Source organism: Marmota flaviventris, chromosome 9, assembly GCF_047511675.1.
Source record: "Marmota flaviventris isolate mMarFla1 chromosome 9, mMarFla1.hap1, whole genome shotgun sequence".
NCBI classification, from domain to species: domain Eukaryota; kingdom Metazoa; phylum Chordata; class Mammalia; order Rodentia; family Sciuridae; genus Marmota; species Marmota flaviventris.
The window spans coordinates 11,762,425-11,783,363 of NC_092506.1; the positions used below are offsets into that span (position 1 = coordinate 11,762,425).

A 20,939-nucleotide genomic window follows, 5' to 3' on the forward strand; every position below is an offset into this window, starting at 1 on the left:
ACACCATGAGGAAGCTGTACTTCCCCCCAGCCCACAGGCCACCATTCCAGCCCTGCTGGCCAGCTCCTGGGGGCTTTGCAAGGGGGCAAGCTCTCCTCTTGCCTCACACCCCTGGAGGGAAAGGTACCTGGTACCAACCTGCTGTTTTTGTTTTGAAATTTTCCTCCCTTCCAAGAGCTTCTCACTGCCCCTAGAGGGAGAAGTCAAGAAAGCTGACAGGCACCACAGAAAGGGGTTTGGCAGCAGAAGGAGACATCAAAGCAATCCAGACTTTGAGTAAATACATTTTATTCAGAACAAGATAATAAAATAGCGTGCAGTTTATTTAAAACCAACCAAGCGCTGATAAAAATATATATCACTGCAGCCGTGATTCCACATCAAACCTCGATAGTGAGAACTGGGCGCGGACTCTTCACATCATGGGCCAGGCCTAGCAGAGGACACCTACTCCACCAGGGCCTCAAAGGAAGAAGTGACCCCTCACTACCAAGAGCGAGTGCACTGGTGGAGAGGGGTCAGCAGCGGGCCCACCCTGTCTCTGCAGAGCATGGGGAAGGGCAGACACTGACCAGCAACTGCTCCTGGTGGCAGGAGCGGAGGGACAACAGTACAGAACTTCCTGCCACTGTGCAAACAAGGAAGTGGGTCCTCCTGCCTCCTCAGGGCTTCTGAAATCTCTACAGAGCATCTGACAGGGCCCCACGGGTGGACACAAGTCTGTGAAGAAGCAGTCATCTCTTGCTTGGCTGAGGAGGAATCAAGATTCTGAGGGACTGCTCTCTTCTGGACACAAAGCAGTCACAGCACACTCCTACCTGGTATGGCAGCGGGTGAGCAGAGGGCCCTGCTGGCTAGGATTAAGGCACTTGTAACAGACTTAGGGTCCATCATTTCCCCAGCCACACAGGCCTCTGAGGACCCTGCTTCCCCTCCCTCTTCCCACTGCTGGGCAATGAGGACAGGAACGAGCCTCCAGGGACCGCGGTTTAGTGAGCACAGGGCTGGAGGAAGAGGAAAAGGAAGGGAGCTGGGTGCTTGGCCAAGGAGGAGCTGCGTAGGTCCAAAAGCCAGAGCTTTTTGGGGAAGCCAGGCAAAAGCAGAGGGGAGCGAGGTAAGTCACAGGGGACCAGCAGCAGCAGTGTAGGCGGAGAGCAGATGCCAAGCCAGAGGGAGGCCTCCAACCCTCCATCGGCCTGAGACAGACTGGGAGCAGAGAGAGGATTCAGAGCCAAGCCTGGATAGAGAGCCTCAGTGGACAGAGGACAGTGGGGACGGTCCTCCTCTCTCAGCTTGGCCAGGGCAGGGATAAAGATTCTGAAGGTTCAGACGGGGCAGGAAAGGGCAGGGGCTGCGAAGAGGGCCTGCAACCCAGAAGCAGCTCAGCTCTTTGGTATGGGAAAGGTGGCTCCATGGGACATCCTTGTCACTCTTCTTCCACACTCCGGGGCCCCTTGGCTGCTCGCCTCTGTCGCCAACGCAGCTCTTCCACCTGGCGCTCCAGCCCTCGGACCTTGGCTTCCAGTTGGGCCCCCGAAGCCCGGGTGCCAGTGAGCCGGCTCAGCAAGGCGTAGAGAGTCAGCAGGGCCAGGAGTAGCAGGGCCCGGGTGGAGGGGTCAGGCACCGATCTCACCAGGGCCACAAAGCCAGCCAGGAAGATCACAACCTTCAGGCCCCCCAGGATGCGCCCCAGCAAGGCCAGGAGCAAACCGAGGAGCAGAGACAGCAGCCAGTAGGTGACCAGGGCTCCTGCTCCCCACAGCAGGAAGGTCTGGACCTGGCTAGGGCTGAGCTTCAGGACCTGGGTAAGGCGGTCACCTGCAAGGAAGAGTCACAGAATCAGCAACCTGATGAAGTGGTAAGGGCAATAAGGGATAAGGACAGGAGGCCAGGCCTCTGAGGACCTCAGTTCCCCTCCCTCTTCCTCAAATGAATAATCTATTCATGAACGCCTTGGGGATAGGCCGTGAGTGACGGATTATTCATGCAAATAAATAATCTATTCTCTCTTTTCTGGGTTTTTGTTTTTTTTTTTTCAGTACTGGGAGTTGAACCCAGGGCCTCACACGTGTTAGGCAAGCACTCTATCACTAAGCTACATCCCTACCCCTTTTTATTTTGAGACAGGGTATCACTAAGTTGCCCAGACTGGCCTTGAACTTGCAATCCTCCTGACTCAGCATCCCCCAATTGCTGGGATCACAGGTATATGCTTTCATACCTGGCTCAGGAGTAATCCATTCTCACAGGCTCAAAGAGACATGGGTTTGAATCTCAGCTATTTCTTACTGGCTGTGGGACCCTAAGTAGACCACTTCCCTTTTTAAGCCTCAATTTCATTTACTCTGTTTTTAAAATTTTATATTTATTTATTTATTCTCTATCTATTTATCCATCCATCCATTTTTCAGTACTGGAAAATGAATCCAGAAGCCCTCTACCACTGAGCTACACCCTGGCCCCATTTTTATTTTATTTTGAGACAGAGTCTCACTAAGTTGTTCAGGCTGGCCTTGAACTTGTGATCCTCCTGCCTCAGCCTCCCGAGTTGTTGGGATTATAGGCAACTGACACCACACCAAGGTCTCAGTTTTGTTTGTTTGGGACAATTCTGCCTGCCTCACTGGGCTGTTAACTGTAAGTGGGAAGCAACATTTGAGCAGCTGCCTGATCCAGGTACACCTGGCATGTGGTGGTAGTGGTAGTCACTGGTCTGCTCTTATGCTGGGAAGTGTCAAGCAGCTGGGGAAATGTCTAGACCCTGAGGAGACAAACTCTCACCAGCAGGAAGGTCCCTGAGAAGCTCTAGCAGACTAACCAGTTCTCCGCCACTCACCGTCCATCCCCAAGGCATTCAGCAGCTGCGCAGTGATCCCAGACAGGGCAAAGAAGGCCACGGAGATGGCTGATGAGAAGGCCCACACCGTCTGTGTCAGAGTCTGTGGGAAGAGCACGAGGAGAGATGAGTCACAATGAATGGGGCTCCTCTCCTCCAAGCCTGCTCACCAGGGCCCAGGCAAGGCCTGCAGGAGGGTTTCTGCCCTGTTTCTCAGCCAGTGGCAATGGGCCTGCAGAGGGGCCTTTCCACACCCACCTCCCAGTGTATGGGAATGGACAATGGACCATTCTTCCTTCCTGACCTGGAAACCAGGACCTCTGGAACCTAATTCAACTGATTTGCTGGATGCTTTGGAGGTAGGAGGAGGAGGAGACATGTGTGTGAATGGTTGGGGGAGCACTGAATCCCTCTAGTAGTTACTTTATAAAACTGGAGTTCTCCGAGCCTCCTAGGAGTCATGAAGGTATATGGAAAAACACTTGTAGGCTGGGCGTGGGGGTGCACACCTGTAACCCCAGCAACTTGGAAGACTGAGGCAGGAGGATCCTAAGTTCAAAGCCAGCCTCAGCAACTTAATGAGGTCCTAAGCAATCCAGTGAGATCCTGTCTCTAAATAAAACATAAAAAGGGCTGGGGATGTGGCTCAGTGGTTAAGTACCCCTGGGTTCAATCCTTGGTACCAAAAAATAAAGATTTAAAAAAAAAAAAATGTGTAAAAGGCAAGGATGTTTTAATGAAAGAGCCTCTTAGCTATACTGTATTACAGATTTTATAAATAACTGTCTCAGTCCCTCAGTGTGACCTATCAGAAGCGTGCGGTGCCATTTGTGGGACACCAATGGGTAGAAAAAAACAGGCCTGGCTTCTGCCACCCTGCACTTCTGCGAGTGAGGAATGGACTCAGATCTGGATATTTTGCCAGTCCGAGACTCTAGGTCACATTTAGACCAAAGTCAGACTCTAGTTAACCACATTTTCCAGCTTTTCTGGAAAAGAAAGGGCAGGAACCAGGAAAAGGTAGGGATGGGGCTAAAAGGCCCTGGTGTAGAAATCAATGAGGAAGCAAAAGGTCTGGTGCTTTGTGTGGAATTTGGGGCTCTGCCCCAGGGATCATGACACAGAGAGGATCTGGCACCAAGAGGATGTGGCCATGAAGAATGTCTTTTCTCTTCAGAGCCACAACAGGGACTACCCTCCTTACCTCTGAAACCACATGCATCGTCTCTGGCCCCACCCAGGAATCCAGTGTCCCCCGCAGAGATCGGCCTATCTGGGTCAAGAGGTCAGCTGAGGGCTCCTTCTTCTGCTGACCTGGTGGTGCAAAGTCTCGGTGGGACTGGGAGGATGCCGAGTAGAAAAGGAGTAGGACCACTAGGACCAGCGACATGGCTTTAAACAGATATCTGCCCCAGAGGGGACTGCTGCCTGAACCTGCCATTGTCGGGCCTGCCAGGAGAGAGCACAGGGTGAGATGAGGGTCAGACCTGGTAGACGCACCCACTGTCCCAGCTCTGATCTGCCCCAACATCCTCCCCACCCCTGCAAGCACCCCAACTAAAGCCAGAAGGAGTTGTTCGTTGAGAAGGGAAGAACAGGGATTTGCAACTTAAGCTGGGCACAACTGAAGAGTCACGGGTTCTCCTGTGCATCCTTTACCACCTGTATACCAACAAGTCGGCAAGCTTTCAATGCCCGACCGAAGGCTCTCTTTAAGGCTTATTCCAGTTCTAAAAATCCAGAGGCCTGTCTCTGGGTCTTAGGTGCTATAGGCATAAAAGAATTGTAAGACTTCAAGGCTTTGTCCCCCAAAGCTCATATCTACAAAAGCTGATACAAAAAACAACTTTAAAACAGCAAATAGTAGGATTTGCCACCTTATGATGACGTACAGAAAAGTGCTCAAGTATGGACTCAAACAAGAGTAAGTCCACATGGGCCACTGGCTCTGCAGGTCCTTCATGAAGGTGGCCATCATCCTCATGGCCCCTCTTAGTACAGAGAAGGTGAGACTAAGACTTGAGAACAAAGCTAAGCCCTTGTCGAAGATCACTGGGCTAAGAAGCAGAAAGGCCAGAATTTGAACTCAGGTTTCTGCTTCCAAACTCCACATTCACTGGGAGCTACGGTGATTCCAACCAAGGCTGCTCGATGGAATCACCTGGGAATGTCACAAAGTACTGATGTCCCAAGCCCAGAGGTTCTGATGTCATTGTCTGGATATGTCATTGTCTGCATCTACACAGCTGAGAGCCACGCTGAGGATATGGGAAAACAAAACGGTTCCTACCATATTCTCACTCAAAATCAATGTAGAAGAATTTTATGATTACCCATGTGGGTGATTTTTACCCAAACACCAAGCAAGCAACCAATCCTGCAGTGGACACCAAGTGGATGTCCTCTAAATCAAGTCATTTCTGGCTGTCCATCTGGAGACAGTAGCACCACATCCCACAGGCCGAGGGCTCAGTCCCAAGACGGCCTCCTCACTCTGGAACACTGGCCACTCCTTCGTGTGTTGTCCTTTGCCCATTCTAAAGAGAAGCTACACCTACAGGATTTAGATGTTGCCTGCTAAATAATCTTTCTTTAGATTTTCAGAACCCAGAACATCTGGTGATCCTCAGATTACATCAGATTATGTAACTCCCCTCCTTACTCTTTAATTCTGTGCATCAACTAACACAAAGAATGTAAACTGCTATGGTGCTGAACTTGTGGAAAACTAATGAGACTGGCTACAGGAACTAGCCCCGGAGGTCGGGGTCCATGAGGACGTTTTAGCACAGGTGGGGGCACATCAGGGAGACACCACTCAGCACACAGCCTTTCCGCCTATTGCCCCACACCTCCTCCCCTTTCAATGAAAGCCCTCTCGCATACCCGAGTTCCCCAAGATGGAATTGAGGACCACAGCCCCTGCATGTTCTCAGGGCTGGCCCTTCAACAAACCTGATTTCCTCCCCACCAGCTCTTGTTTCCCAAGTAGTGGCTTTCTCGAGTGGTGTGCAGCCAGACCTGGTCCAGTAACAACTCCAGATACCAATCTCAAGCCCCAGGTTGCTTTACCTGTGCTTCAGGTAAATCAGGTTTCCCAAAACCCCCTCCTCAGGTTTAAACAATTTGCTGGAGTAACTCCCCAGCATTCAGGTGATGCTTAGATTTGCTGGTTTACCATAGGAATATTACAAAGGATACTGATGAACAGCAGATGAAAAGATGGACAGGGCCGGGTGTGGGAGAAGGAGCACGGCTCTTCCATGTCCTCTCCAAGGGTGCACCACCCTCCAGCAGCCTCCATGTGTGACTAGCAGGAAGCTCTCCAAACCCTGTCCTTTATGGGCTTCCATAGAATTGTCATTACGTAGACATGATCGGCCATGCCAATGATGTCATTGACCAATGACCATCAACTCAGTCCTTAGCATTCTTCCCCGCAAAGGTTGGGGGCTGTAAGTTCCAATTCTCAGAGTACATGGCTGATTCCCACAGCAATTAGACCCCTATCCTCTGGCTATCTAGGGAATTTGCCCCAAATTGTCTCATTAGCAGAAACTCAGATGTGTTCAAAAGGGTTTGTTATATAACAAAAAACTGTCTTTCACTTTCATCTTCTGCAGATGTTGCAGGAAGCAAGGCCAAAAGGCCAACTATTTTAACAAAAGATACTGTTATTGCTCGTGTTACTTAGGAAATTATAATTGCTACAGGAACTCTGAGCTGGGAAATGTAGATGAGAACCAAAATTATATATATATATATATATATATATATATATATATATATATATATATATATATATATAGTGTGTGTATGTGTGTATGTGGGGAGGATAGATATAGGTATAAAATATCACAACTGCTGACACAGAATGATCTCAACTCCTTGCACCCCAAACAGGCAGAGGCTTAAAGAGCAACCTTTAAGGGGAGATATTATTATTATTAAGAAGCTCGAATTTAGCTGGTCTTGCCATGCGCCACTTCATCTTATTTAATCTCACAACTGCCTATCAGTAGGTATTATTATTATCCCCCAGTGAAGATAAGTGGTCAAGCCAGGATGTGAATCCCAGTGCCTCTGACTCTGGACCCCTCACATGACCACTCTGATTTACTATCTCCAACTTGAATCTCAGAAGTGATTTAGAAAGACATGAGCTAAAATAAACTTCGCATCCGCCAGTTATCTCAGTGAAATTTCAATTAAGGACTCTGTGCTTTGTGCTCTGTCTGTAGGATTATTGCTATGCATAGACAAATGAGGACTCAACAAGTGCTGACTTATTGAAACAGGTGAGGATCAGCCAAGGAAAATGTTTATAGGTCCAACCTCTATTTGCCACCGTGTTTGAGAAATGTCAAACAGCACAGTCAACCCCCTGGTTCTCCTCCAAGGTCACAAACGAACCTGTAGCTCCAGGGAGTTTCCGTGATTCAGACCTGATGATCAGAGGCTTAGACAAGCCGGGAGGGCAGCAGCAGCCAGGTTTGGAAGTATTTGCAGTTACCAAGGGAGTTGGCCAAAAATCTGGAGCCATCAGATGGAGAGGGAAGAGAAAGGTGTCCTTCCCACTCTTGCTTAGTGGGAAGGAGAAGGCTCCAAAAAAGCCTTCTAAAAATATTACATTCTGGGTAGCTTCTGGCTCAGAAACAGCTGCCCCAACTCCCTCCCGAGGCCTGTAGGGTCAAGCAGGGCTGCAAAACATGCAGTTCATAACAAAAGGCCTTGGGCTGGGAAAGCCTTCTTCTACTCTTTTTTTGGCACAAATCAAGAACCAGATGGTTCCTGCCAGCCAGTGGTCGGGATGAGGAAGGCACGGGCCAGTTCCTGAGCTATCTGGGTCATAACCAGGTTGGGGACTAAAAGAGCAACGTTGCTATCTTGGGTTGGATCCTATATCCAAGGACCTCCACCAAGAGGAGTCAGATGTCATCTCCTTCTCCCTAGAAGGTCAGGGTGATATCAGCACTTCCTCTCATAGCAGCCTGCTGCGGTTGTGTGCTGGCCTCAACTTCCAAGTGGCCGTCTGCCCCAGTCTGGGGGACCTTGAAATAAACTCTCCAAAATGAGGCCAGCATTGCCCTGCTGGGCGACCTTTTGAAGTATACCAGGAGCCAAATCTAGGAGCAGGATTCTGGAGTATACCATTTGGAGACAATGGGTGCAGATGACTGGATGCTCCATTTCTTAAAACTGTTTTCTCTAACAGGATTCCTTCTCAATTCTTCCAGATTAAACCTACCCACTACCATTATGCTTCCTCAATGTGGCCCAATCAAATACTTTTAATAAAGAAAGAAGGTTTGGTAATCAAGAACTGGAGCAGTCCAGACTGTTCTGACAGGTGGAAGCTTACTTCAGACAAACAAAGGCACTCGGCAATAGATAATATTTCTCTCTCTCTCTCTCTCTCTCAATCTCTCTCTCTCTCTCTCACACACACACACACACACACACACAAATTTTGTGCAATACTTTTAATTTATAAAGTGCTGTGACTTTACTACCTTATTTATCTTTTACAACAATCTTCTAAGTCATTTTACTCAGAGTAAGTATGGCTTATCTGAGATGTCAAGTGACTATCCAAGATCACACAACAGAACAGGGACTTTATTCCAGAAATCAGAACGTCAGCCTTTCCCTTTCACTTGTCCCATGCCTCCACACTTCTGGGTAAGACACCATCCCTGCCCACAAGGAACTTGAGGTTCTGCCAAATATCAACAAACTCAAAGTGAGACGACATACAGAATTCCTCGAGGAGATCACACCCCAGGAGATGACCCACCTGTGGATCATCTTACGCCAGGAGTTATTGTGAGAAGACAGTTCAAGACAGGCACCTGCAATATGGCTCAGGCAGGGCCAGGAGAACCCAGCTGGGCTGAGGAAACTGCTTTACTATCATGGCAGTGAGAGAGCACTACATCTTTAGCTGTGGCTTGCTACAGGGGTAGGGTGGGGCTGTTCACACAACCTCTGCCAACGGGCTCCTTCCTCTTCGTCTATTCCTTTCATGCTGTTAGTCACTGCAGGGCAGGAAGATGTACTGTACTGCCCTCTGACGGCAGCTACTGGCCCATCACTGCTCATAGCTGCCCCTCTGGTGCAGCTGTTCTCACCTCTCATTGCCCATCAGAACTGCCTGGGAAGCCAGTTAAGTGAGGATGTCTGCCCCACCCAAAGCTACTCACCCAGACTCTCCCAAAGAAGAGCCCAGCCTTTTGCTTTTAAAGCTCCCCAGGGATTCCTGATGCACAACCAGATAGTTGCCACAAATGATCAGCAGCTGAGGGGGGAAAAAAAACCTACTCCAGGCAAAGCCCCCAAAGTGTAACAGTGTACAAAGGACCTGAGATTTCTATCCCAGGCTCAATTCTGCCACAAACAAGAAGCCACTACCTTTATGCCTGTTACTTAACCTATCAGGTTTCAGTCTCCTCAAATGTAAAGCAGGGTAAAACCAGGTTAAGAGTTGTTGCAAGGAGTTAAGACGTTTCTGCAAGTACTTTGTCAAAGCTATACAATGTTGCAGGGCACCAACTGCCAATATAACACCCACTATGTTGTAGCATCGCGCAGTATGTAGCCACCAGCCTCCAAGCACCTCCCAGTCAGGCTTGACATCTAACTTTTCTTGGAATCCCCAGTGCTTAGCACAGAACGATGACTAAGAAAGGCTTGTTAAGTGAATATCAGGGGCCAGCCAAGAAGTGGGGAGGGTAAGACATGAAGAGGTAGGGAGAGGGAGGCTATTTCAACAGTTGATCCAAATATAGTGGTCATCGGAAAAACACAGCTGAGTTGAAAGAAAGATGCTAAAAGCGGCGAAGACAGCACGGAGGAGGAGAAGGAAGTCAGTGCCCAGGCAGATTGGGGGCAGCCCCCCCCCCCCCCGCTAAATCCCTGACAGCTGCCACCCAGCAACTGTTTGGAGGCAGGGCAACGACAAAGGGGCAGCTTCCCGGCCGCGCCGCGCGCTCCCCAGGGCCCAGCCTCAGGGAGACAGGGTGTCGGTAGCATGTGCTATTTCGAACATCGCGTCCCCTTGCCAAGTGCTTCACGGTGGCGTGGGGGCAAGGGTTGTGACGTGGCCCAGGAGCTCGGGGCACCCTTAGGGGCCCGAACCAAGGCCGCGGGAGGCCGGGCCATGGAGTGAGGGTCGGGGTGTCGAGCTCAGCACTGGCTGCACTGCCCAGTCCGGTAGCCGCACTGCCGCCACCGGACGTCAGAGCAGTGCTCGAACTCTCTGCTCCTGGGAAATGCACGCCTCCGAGGTTACCTAGTAACGACGCCCCCGGTTGCATAGCAACGAGGATCCGGGTCCCCAGTAAGCTTCGTCCGCCGCAGGACGTCCGACCCCTCCTCACTCGGACTGGCAGGCCTCGCGGTTCCGCCCGGATCCCGCCTGCATGGCCGCCGCTTCCCGGTCCTGCGTGCTACCCCTCAGCCCTGATCTCTCGGCTCGCACTCACCGGGCTCCGGCCACCGCTATCCTTCACGTGCGACTTTGCTAAAACGCGCCACCAAAACCGCGCCTCAACTCCCGGGTGGTGGTTTATCGTCTGCGCATGCGCAGGGCGGGAGGCGTCCGGAGACGAGGCCCGCCGCGCTCGCTGCCGGAGCGGGCGCCTTGAGCGCATGCGCCCTACCTGCAGCGTTCTTATCCCACCTCCCCCCGCACCCGCCCGCCAAGCATTCCCACCTAGAGAAGAATGGGATCGGATGTTGGATGTGGGAACGGAAGTCTCAGGCAGGAAAGGGGAAATAAGTGACTCTACGTGGGCTGCGGAGTAGGTTTTGGAAGTGGAGTGCAAGCTGATCCTCCTCGGCAGCTGCTCGGCCTTAACTTGGGCTACAAATGCCCCCTCCTGGGCCTTTGTGGGAAATGTAGTCCGAACGCGGGAGCCTGGTCTTTTGAGAAACTTTCCGCGCTAAAAAGACACAAAGGGAAGGTGTTAGAGGACAGGTTAGAGGCACAAACGCTGGGGAGTCGCATCCGCTCTACCAAGAGAGCAGATCTACACCGCAGATGTGCAGATGGCTCCCAAATGTTTGCTTAGAATTTTAGAGAAGAGAATCCAAGCCCCACACCCCATTTCTACCACAGAGGCAGCATTTGAGGGGGATGACCCAGAGATGGAGACAGGTGACCCCTTGCTTGCTTTGAGATACTGGTCAGGTCGCTTCCTTTCTCTGGGCCTCCGTTGGTTGACTTTAAAGAACTTTAAGGTCTTAAAAAAACACCAAAGTAGGTATACAGTTTCAGTGAAGTTAACACAATGAGCATTTCCCAGATTGTCAGAATGTTTCCTAGAACCATCACCAGCTGCCCTAGAATAGCTCCTTTTTGATGTTAAAACCCGTTTCTCTAACTTTTCCTTCCTCCGAGCCCTTGAATCACCTCCCAATTCTGTTTTCTCCCCAGACTACACACTCAGTGGCTCCTAACCTGGCACCAGTCATTTCTTTCCTTCAGATGTTTCGCAAACTCATCCATCTTCGTCTGAGCCCTGATTACTTCCTGCCTCTCAGCTAAGAATCTTCCCCAAACGCTCTGCTAGAATTCTGAACCTCACCCTTCAACTTCCTAACAGTCTAGACTTCATAGTTGCTTGCGAGATGGGTTTTGATTCCAATTTCTGGTTGCATCCGAGTGGTAGAAAATATATCCAGCATTTCAAGGTTCTCTCCACCCTTGATCTTGAGGTTTTATACACCTTTTGGGCTGCTAAGTCTTTTTATTTATTTATTTTTGATACTTTGGGTGCTTTACCACTGAGCCTTTAACAGATAGAGAGAAGTTCATCTAATCCTCAGTTTCTGTATTTTATTTTATTTTTCAATGTCTGTATTTTAGTTGGCAACGTTTTTTGAAATACTTTTTTAATTGTAGATGGACCCAATACCTTTTTTATTTGTTTTTAAGTGTTGCTGAGGATCGAACCCAGTGCTTCACACATGCTAGGCAAGTGCTCTACTACTGAGCTACAACCCCAGCCCAAGTTGGCAACTTTTGAGAATCTCACTATCCTGTCTAATCCTTTGTCACTCATCCATATAGGTGCCCACTGAATCTTCCTGGGCAATAGAGCCTCTTCTGGGTTTTTGGCCAGTGTGTCCCCATATTTCTGAAGCAGCAACCACAGCCTTGGCCTGGAGGAGGAAAGCATAGAGCTCCTTTCTCAGGGACCCGCTAATACCTACGCACATGTATTTCTCCTCTCAAAGCTCCTTGTGGACTCCACAGTCAGCTACCCGTGTTGGGACTCAGAAAAATGCCATCTCAGGCTGGGGATGTAGCTTAGTTATAGAATGATTGCCTAGCATGAAAGAGATCCTAGATTCAATTCCTGGTACTACGAGAGAGAGAGAGAGAGAGAGAGAGAGAAGGGGGGCAGGAAATAGAAAGTCCAAAGATCCATTTTCAGAATATAGAATTTGTAAGCAAAAATAACCAAAAGGGCCAGGCACGGTGGTGCACACCTGTAACCGCAGCGGCTCAGGAGGCTGAGATAGGAGGATCATGAATTCAAAGCCAGCCTCAGCAAAAAACGGGGCACTAAACAACTCAGTGAGACCCTGTCTCTAAATAAAATACAAAAAAATAGGGCTGGGGATGTGGCTCAGTGGTCAAGTGCTCCTGAGTTCAATCCCTGGTACTAAAAAAATAAATAAATAAAAATAACCAAGAAAGGAGCAGACCTCAAAAGATCATCAAGCTGTCTTTATTAAGCAGTGGAGAATGGCACATTTTCAGGGGAGAAAATGGCAACTGGTTGCAAGAGGGGTCTGTTTTCTATAGGTTTGAATAAGAGATAATCATAGCAGATTGTTTACTGTGACTTAATCATTAGAGACTTGGGCAGTCAGGGAACTAGTTGTATAGGTTCAAAGTCTAAATCAGGAAAAGAGTTGCAAAAGTTTGAAACCCATTGTTACTGGGATGGAAGTCCAGAGCCAAGAGCCCATTGTTTGCCTTCTTTCTCCCTAGGGTTTGTTATTCCATATCCTTCAGAATGTAGCTATAATCGGGGTGTAAGATCCAATCATAGCCATTTAAAGTACAGCCCTTTCCTTTGCCCTCCCCAGTTTTAAAATTAACCAATTGCATAGGTTGTAACCCCAAGCTCCTCCTGTCAGAGCAAGGGGTAGTGCTGAGTTAGGGATCAAAACAGGTGAACGGCCCACCTCAGTATGTTTGCTTGCCAGACTTTGGTAGCACACCCTTCTAAAGAGGTAAAGTTTGCCTTGCCAAGTAACTTTTGAGCCCATGCCTGATTTCTTGCAGCACTCTGATATTTCTAACAAAAGGAAAGAAAAACACCCCCAAGTATGGACTTTGGCAAGCTGGGTGCTCTAAATTAAAGATGATTAGAAGACCTCAAGGCAGCCTCAGAGCCCAGGTCTCACTGACCTTCTCCAGGCCCTCCTGTCTCTCGCCCCTTCTCCCTGCCGCCACCACCAAAAGCAGGAAGGGGCTTTCTCCGAAGTTCCCTTTTCTGTCTAAAGATAGACCCTCCAAAAGGAACTAAGTTGTCATGAGTCCCCCGCTGGGCATCACATCAACCATGGAAGATCAACTCATAGGGAAGGAGGCAGACTTTGTTTTAGACTATTACTTGTTCTTCTGAGGACTGCCCTGAGACAGCCAAAACAACACTCTACCATGTGATTCCTCGCCAACCCTCTCACCTCTCATGACCACCTTCCCCCTCAGTCCTAAGCCCCTATCCCTTTAGCTCAGGATGCTATAAAAGCTTCAGCCATCTGGCCCTTTTGGAATCAGAGTCTTGTATTTTGTGGGACTCCAGTGCATATGTATCTAATTAAAAAGGCTTTTCTTCTACAATTTTGTCGACTATCAGTTTATTTTGTAATTCAATTATCAGACTTCGGAGGAATAGAGAAAGTTTTTTTTTCCCTCTCTTTTCTATACCCAAATCCTTTCTATTCGAAGACTGACTGGCCTTTGAAACTGAAAGGCCTTGAAATGGGCTCCCTTTACCCTATTCACTGTCACAGCCATAAGTTTCCCAGACTAGGGACACCTCTGGTTTTGCTCAAGTACAGGGTCTGCCTGGCACACAGTGCCAATAATTAATTACTGAGTATCTTAATCTATTTTATCTTCCTTCTTCCTTCCACCCATCTTTCCTTCCTTCCTTTCCTTCCATGTCCTGGACAATTGATTGAACCTAGGGCTTTGCAAATGCTACTCAAGTACTCTTCCACTAAGTTAAATTCCCAGCCCTTTTTGTTTTATTCTGAGATAGAGTATCACTAAATTGCCCAGCCTGGCCTTGAACTTGCAATCCTCCCCCCTCAGCCTCCACAGAGGCTGTGATAACAGGTATGGGCTATCATGCCCAATTTCTTCCTTTGTCTTCTATTGCTGAATACAGGGTAATTTATAGAGAAGAAGTTTACTTAGCTCACAGTTCTGGAGATTGGGAAGTCCAAGAACATGGCTTTGGTGTCTGGCAAGGGCAACCTCATAACATAGCAGAAGGCATCATATGACAAGAGAGAACAAATATGCCAGAGAAAGGGAGCTTTTATAACAAAATCATTCCCTCCATAACCCATTAACCCACTAACCCACTGATCCTGAGGACAGTGTTCTCATGACCCTATCACCTCCCAGTGGTCCCACCCCTCACCACTGTTGCACTGAGGACCAAGTTTGCAACACACTGAGGAAATTTCTAGAAATGTAGAAATGTGTTTATCATCCCCTAGCTCAAATGCTATTCTGTTGCCAGGTCATTCAAGTGTAACCACCTCAGGTTCAAGGTCCCGTCTGAACAGATTCATTTTATTTTCCACCACACATCAAATACTTGAGGTGTCTGGCCTGTCACTCAACCCACAAGAGTTAGAAGTTCCTGCTCTGTGCCAGGTTCTGTGTGATACTACTGGACTCTGAGAGCAAGAGTAACAGAACAACTGTGGTTTCTGAATCATGAAATTCACAATCTAGCAGAGAACTCAGATACCAAACAGTTACTTGTAAGTAAATAATTAAACAACAACAGCTATTTATAGTGGCTTGGAGAAGAATGACAGGGTGCTGTGGAGATTAAACCTCAGTCAAGAAGAGTCTGAGACTAAAACCTCAGCTCATTCAAGAAAGGGACTGCAGGAGAAGTGACACCTAAGGTGGAACTGAAGTTAACATTAGAGGGGTTGGCCGGGGAGGGTGATGAAGGTGTACCTGCGAGAGCAGGCGTGCTCGAGGAATTGAAAAGCCAGAGTGAGCCGGGCATGGTGGCAAATGCTTGTAATCTCAGCAGCTTGGAATCCTGAGGCAGGAGGCTTGCAAGTTCAAGGCCAGCTTGGGCAACTTAGTGGGACCCTGTCTTGAAATAAAAAGGAAAAATAAATATGGCTGGGAATGTAGCTCAGGAGTGAGCACCCCTGGGTTCAGTCCCAATACTGGGGCTGAAGAGAAGGTGAGGTGAGGCTGAAGGGCTGGCATGAGCCTGGTAGTACAAGACCTTGGGCAAATTTCCTCTGTCAGAAGCACTTCCCCTTATTTGTGGTCTCAAGACTCTTTCCCCTCATTTAGATATCATCAAAATGTCACCTCCTCAGAGACAGACCCCCTGAATATGATGCCTACAGTAGCCATCCCTCTAACCCTCAGTACCTCCTACCTACCCTACTCTGATTTCTCTTATATTCATAGCACTTACCACCTTCTGGAATTTTTTTTGGAGGGGTGGTACTGGGAATTGAACCCAGGGGTACTTAACCACCACATTCCCAGCCCTTTTTATTTTTTATTTTGAGATAGGGTCTGGCTAAGTTGCCTAAGGCCTTGCTAAGTTGCTGAGGCTGGCCCAGAACTTGTGATCCTCCTGCCTCAGACTCCTGAGTTGCTGGGGTTGCAGGTGTGCACCGCCACACCCGGCTCATACATCTTTTGTATCTCTAGTTATCAGAACAGAGACTGGTATACAGGAAGCACCCAATCAATATTGAATGAATGCATGACAAGCCTGGGGAAGAGTGTGAATAGATTTTTCATTGAAAGCAGATCCCTGACTCTTCTATGGATAGTGGACCAGAGCCAGGCCAGGCTGGAAATAGGATCCATTAGGATGCTATTTTATTGGTGCAGGGGAGAGATGCGCTTTTGTGCATATTAACTCTTCATAGTAGTTCTACAAATCAAACGACAAAACCACAGCAATTCAGTTTAAAGGTGTTAGTTGACTTTTGCTCTTCTAGAATCAGGTGACACTTCATTCCATAAAACAGAATAAGTGCTCTGTTGGGCTGAGCACAGGAGGCAAGTTTTATAGACAGAAAAGGACTGAAGAAAGCAAAAGCAAACCAAAATGTGGATGGATCATCTGCTTTTCTTTCAGGCTGGGACAGAGAGACAGAACAATAATGATAACTGATTGGTTAACATCAGATTGCTTCAGGTCACTTTTTGTAAGGATTAAAGCAGATTGAACTCCATTATCCTGTAGGATGAAACTGTTCTGTTTAGGAAACTTAGCTATTTTCTCTTTGAATTTCTTGGAAGATCAGATAATAATTTAGCTTTGGTTTGGTGACACGGAATCTCAGCATGAGTGACTCCATTTTGAATTTTATTCTGGTGTGCTGGGACATAGGAGTTAATCCAAAGCAATGGCCTCCTGTGATTTTATTTAACATACCCTTGTGTCAATTCCCCTATTTTGCAGGTGAGAAAAGCAAGGCATAGAGAAGTTCATACAGCTAATTATCTGTGTGGAGCGGGGGTTTTGGCACACTTCCTGACTTCAGAGTCCCTGGTCTTGGCCCCTGTGCCACACTGCCCTTCATACCTGGAACATCTGTTCTTCTCTTCCAGTCTTTGCTTATGCTATTCCTCCTCCTGGAATTCTCTTTATTATCCTCCTTTTTTATCTGAATATAACCCATCTGTTGAATTTTGGCCCATTCACATATCTTCAGTGAAGAACACTTCACTGACCACACCTCTCCATCCTGCTATTTTGTTTGGATATCTTATAGGCCACAACAATGCTCTCCATGTGATTCCTGAGAATGAATAAAAAACATGAATGAATGAAAAAAAAAATATGTGTGTGTGTGTGTGTGTGTGTGTGTGTGTGAGAGAGAGAGAGAGAGAGAGAGAGAGAGAGAGAGAGAGAGAGAGAGTTGTTAGGTGCAGGACAGGCTGAGTAAGCTGTCTGCAGGGCATGCCAAACAAAGTTAGCTGCAGGATGACCTGGCCTCTCAAACCCTCTGTCTGGTTCTTTATCTCCTGTTTGTTTCAAGCCCAAACGCCCAAGCCCCCGCTCAAGACTGAACACTCAACCCGCTGCTCAAAGCCGAGCACTTAACCCCCTTGTGTGCCAATAAGGCAGCTTGCAAACCCAGAGACCCCATTAGATTTGGGCTATAAAAACTCCCTCCTGCCAGGCCCCCTTCTCTCTTGCCCTCTCTGTCTCTCTTGCGCTCTCTCTCTCTCTCTCCTTCTCTTTCTCTCTTTTCTCCTCTGTTGCACTGCTGCAATAAAGATCTCTTGGTCGCTCCAAATGTTGTGGTCACTTTCCTTTCATTGGTGCCGAAAACCCGGGAGAGGGTTAAACCCCACTTTGGGTCCCTCTTCCTTCAGAAGTGCCACTCACCGACGGCCTGAACCCATTTTCTCGACCGACCGCCAGAACTCCATCCACCACCGGCCTTCGATTGGTGAGTTTCCCCTTCCTGGAGTCCTAAACCCAATGGTGGTGTCAGGAGGATTGACCGTTGATTGTCCGGCAAACCTCTTTGCCCACCTGCGGGGAGGAAAGCACCCACCACAGCCTTCAAGGCCACGGTGGTCCTCAGGGACTCCTTCCTCGGGCAGAATAGACTCTTGGGTTCAAAATTATTCCCTTCCCTTCCCAGCTGGTAGTTTCCCAGCATAGGCTTTGTAGGTCTTCCTCGAAGGACTCTGTAACCTCCAGGGACACATAACAGACACTGAACATCACCCCACCAGAGCTTCACGGTCTTGGTGGCTCTCATTAAGTCCTAGTCCTCACACCTTCAAGACTCGGCCACCAGAGAGACGCTTACCCTCCCCTTCCTCTCTCTTCCCCTGCCTCTCTCTTTCCCCTCTTTCCTGCCCTGGGAGTCTCCGGCCTCTCCAGGAGGGGTCCCGAAAAGCCTTGGCCAAGGTCTCCCATGGCTCCGGGACGAGAGCTTCGACTGTCAGGATTCGGTGACGACCAATCTCTGCAGTTCGAACCTGCCACTTAGGCACTCCTGATTTTTGGCTCTAGCGGGGACGCCCCTTTTGCCAATAAATCAGTTTCCTCCTTCTCCCTTATACTATCTTTGCGTCTCCTTCCCTCTCCTCTATACTACGTTTGCGTCCTCTTCCCTCCTCCTTATACTACGTTTGCGACATGGGTAATGTGTCCTCTCTGCCTGTCGACTCTCCCCTACAATGCCTCTTGGATAACCTCAAAACCCTCTCCTTGACACCAGCATCAAACCCCAAAAATTGTTCAATTATAGCACCCAGGCCTGGCCCACTTATCCTTTAGGCAACCAAACAGATGGCCCTCTTTTGGGTCCCTGGATCCCTCCATTCTAAGGGATCTCTACAATTACTGTGAGCATTTGAAAAAATGGGTAGAGATCGCTTATGTCCAGGCTTTCTTCTTGCTCCGTTCCAATCCTGCTCTCTGCACCTCTTGCAAACCTCTACAAATTCTTCTAGCTTGCAAACCAACTCCCCCAATCACCTATCCCCAACTTTCTTCTCCTCCGGACTCATCCACTACTTTTGACCCTGCTCATGAACCTCCACCCTATCGCCCGGCTCCAACAGATCTTCACCCTCAGCCTCTGCCCCAGACTCCGTCCTCACTCCCACCTCAGCAACCTGATTTCTCCCTTCCAATTATTAGATCAAAAACCTACACCACCACCCTTCCTCAGACTGTTGCCCCTTTGCATGAGGTAGCAGATACTGAAGGTATCCCTCCACCCACTCACTCCTCTCTTCTCCTGTCAGTGCCCACACCCGGTCCCATATTCATTCCCGTCTTCCCCTCTGCTCTACCTGTTCTGCTGCTCAAGTTTTCCTTGCTAGGGAAAATCCGAAACCCCTTTCCCATTATTCTTTCACATCTCCTTCCTCATTCTCAGATCCACCAGAGCTGCTCTCAGCCCTGCCTTCCCGTCTCCCCCCTCCCTACCCAGGCCCACAGAAAAGTCTTAACTTTTTCTGACCTTCTCCAGAATCTTCACCATGGCTGATTTTAGGACTTTCAGCAAAAGAATCTCTACAAAAGAGTTCAGTGTAGATAAACTTCCTCTTTTCATGTTGCCCTGTTTTACGTGGCCACTGTCTGGCAAAAATCAGCACTCCAGGTGCTGGACACCCCCTTACTAGTTTTTCACAAAAATATGTAAACAAGGCCTCTGGCCTTGAGCTGGGCTTCACAGTGATGACTGCATTTCTAAGATAAGGGTGCTACCAACTGGGCTCCATAGTAACAGCTGGCAGGGGAAGGAAAGATAGGGAAGAAAAAGCTCTCCCCTTCCCAGGTATCCTTGAAGGGTTAACTTGCCCAGAACAGGGAAAAAAAAAAATCCTGCTTTTTGTGAACTTCTGCAGATTGTGAACTTCTGAGCCCCTCCCCTTACATGCTGGGTGCAAAATTCTGAAACTACCTAAACTTGGGGTTCAGGGAATTAATTGATTACAGCAGAAGCTGTGCCCTCTGAATCTGGCTGCAACCAAATTAAACTGTTTTCCTATGGCCTTGGCTCCTCCCCCTCGCAAGACCCCTATTAGTCCTTTTTATGTTTCTCCTAATAGGACCATGTCTATTAAATTGCCTACAGAAGTTCCTGCAAGATCATATACACAAATTCACCAACCAGTCAGTCAATCAACTACTTCTTTAAGACTACCAGCCCCTGATGCCCAAGACGGAGACCTAGGACTCATGACCAACTACTCTAACTCCAGAGACTGCCCCCACCTAAAACCCTCCCTAACCCCTTTTCCAGATTTTACAACCCCTCTTTCACTTCCTAGGAATGAGAACTACTCTCCAGCAGGTCCACTCTGCTTGTTCTGTCTGCTCTACAGTATCCCCACAAGGAAGCATCAAACCTAAACTTCCCACACATCAGATGAGGAGCCACCAGCCCCAGGCGAAGACTGGTAGATCAACTTCACTTATGTGCCTAGGCACAAAAGGCTTCACTACCTACTTACTTTGGTTGATACTTTTTCAGGTTGTTGGATAGAAGCCTTCCCTACATCCAGGGAAATTGCTGAAACCATTGCCTCCATCCTCATTGAGGGGATCATTCCCAGGTTTGAACTTCCTGCCTCCATCCAGTCAGACAACAGTCCAGCCTTCACTTCTCAGGTTTTTCAACTAGTCTCCAAAGGCCTCAACATCACTTGGAGACTCCACATCCCCCACCAACCCCAATCCTTGGGTAAGGTTGAGAGGCCTAACGGCATTCTCAAGGATCATCTCACTAAACTTGCTATTGAACTCAGGCTCTTCTGGTCAAATCTCCTGCCGTTGGCCCTCACTTAAATTCAGGAAGCCCCAAGGGCCCCCTCAGGGCTTAGCCCCTTTGAGCAACTCTATGGGTGCCCTTTCTTAACCACCCAAAACTTTCCAATCACTCCTCCTCCACTTGTGTCCTAACTGCCTAATCTCACACTTCTATGCAAACTCCTAAGGGAACATGCAGACCAGTGCCTTCCTGCGCCATTCATTGCCTCAATCCCAGCACAACCAGGAACTGAATTGGACCCTCTTCAACTGAGTGACTCAGTCTTAATTCAGGAACTGCATTCTCAATCATTGGAACCTCGATGGAGGGACAACATACAGTCATACTTATTACCCCAATGGTGACCAAGCTTCTAGACACTCTCCCTGGTACCATGTCTCCCACCTTAAAAAGGCACACGTTCCAAATATCCAGTCCTGGACTTCCACCACACCCACCAAACTCAAAATTTCTCGCCAATCCTCTTCTTCTTTTACTAATCATTATTCTCTCTCAAGTTTTTATCTCAAATCACAGATGCTGCTTTTACATTCAAGAAACATGGCAC

The 20,939-nt window shown here is 48.5% G+C and overlaps 1 protein-coding gene across 6 annotated transcripts; it reads right to left on the minus strand.

The window, feature by feature from the left end:
* Window positions 1–271: 271 nt before the first annotated feature.
* Window positions 272–19,208, minus strand: Tmem109 (transmembrane protein 109). Of its 6 annotated transcripts, XM_071616125.1 has the most exons (6): window positions 19,079–19,208; window positions 17,482–17,568; window positions 15,063–15,207; window positions 4,041–4,285; window positions 2,837–2,939; window positions 272–1,818 (listed from the first exon to the last, which is right to left on the minus strand). In XM_071616125.1, the coding sequence occupies exons 3-6, from the start codon at window positions 15,112–15,114 to the stop codon at window positions 1,427–1,429; spliced, it is 792 nt and encodes a 263-aa protein (XP_071472226.1). In that variant the 5' UTR covers window positions 15,115–15,207; window positions 17,482–17,568; window positions 19,079–19,208; the 3' UTR covers window positions 272–1,426. The 6 variants fall into 6 exon arrangements, with proteins under 6 accessions (XP_071472226.1, XP_027800297.1, XP_071472227.1 ...); XM_027944496.2 differs by lacking the exon at window positions 17,482–17,568 and having other exon boundaries at window positions 15,063–15,203; XM_071616126.1 differs by lacking the exon at window positions 17,482–17,568.
* Window positions 19,209–20,939: the final 1,731 nt, after the last annotated feature.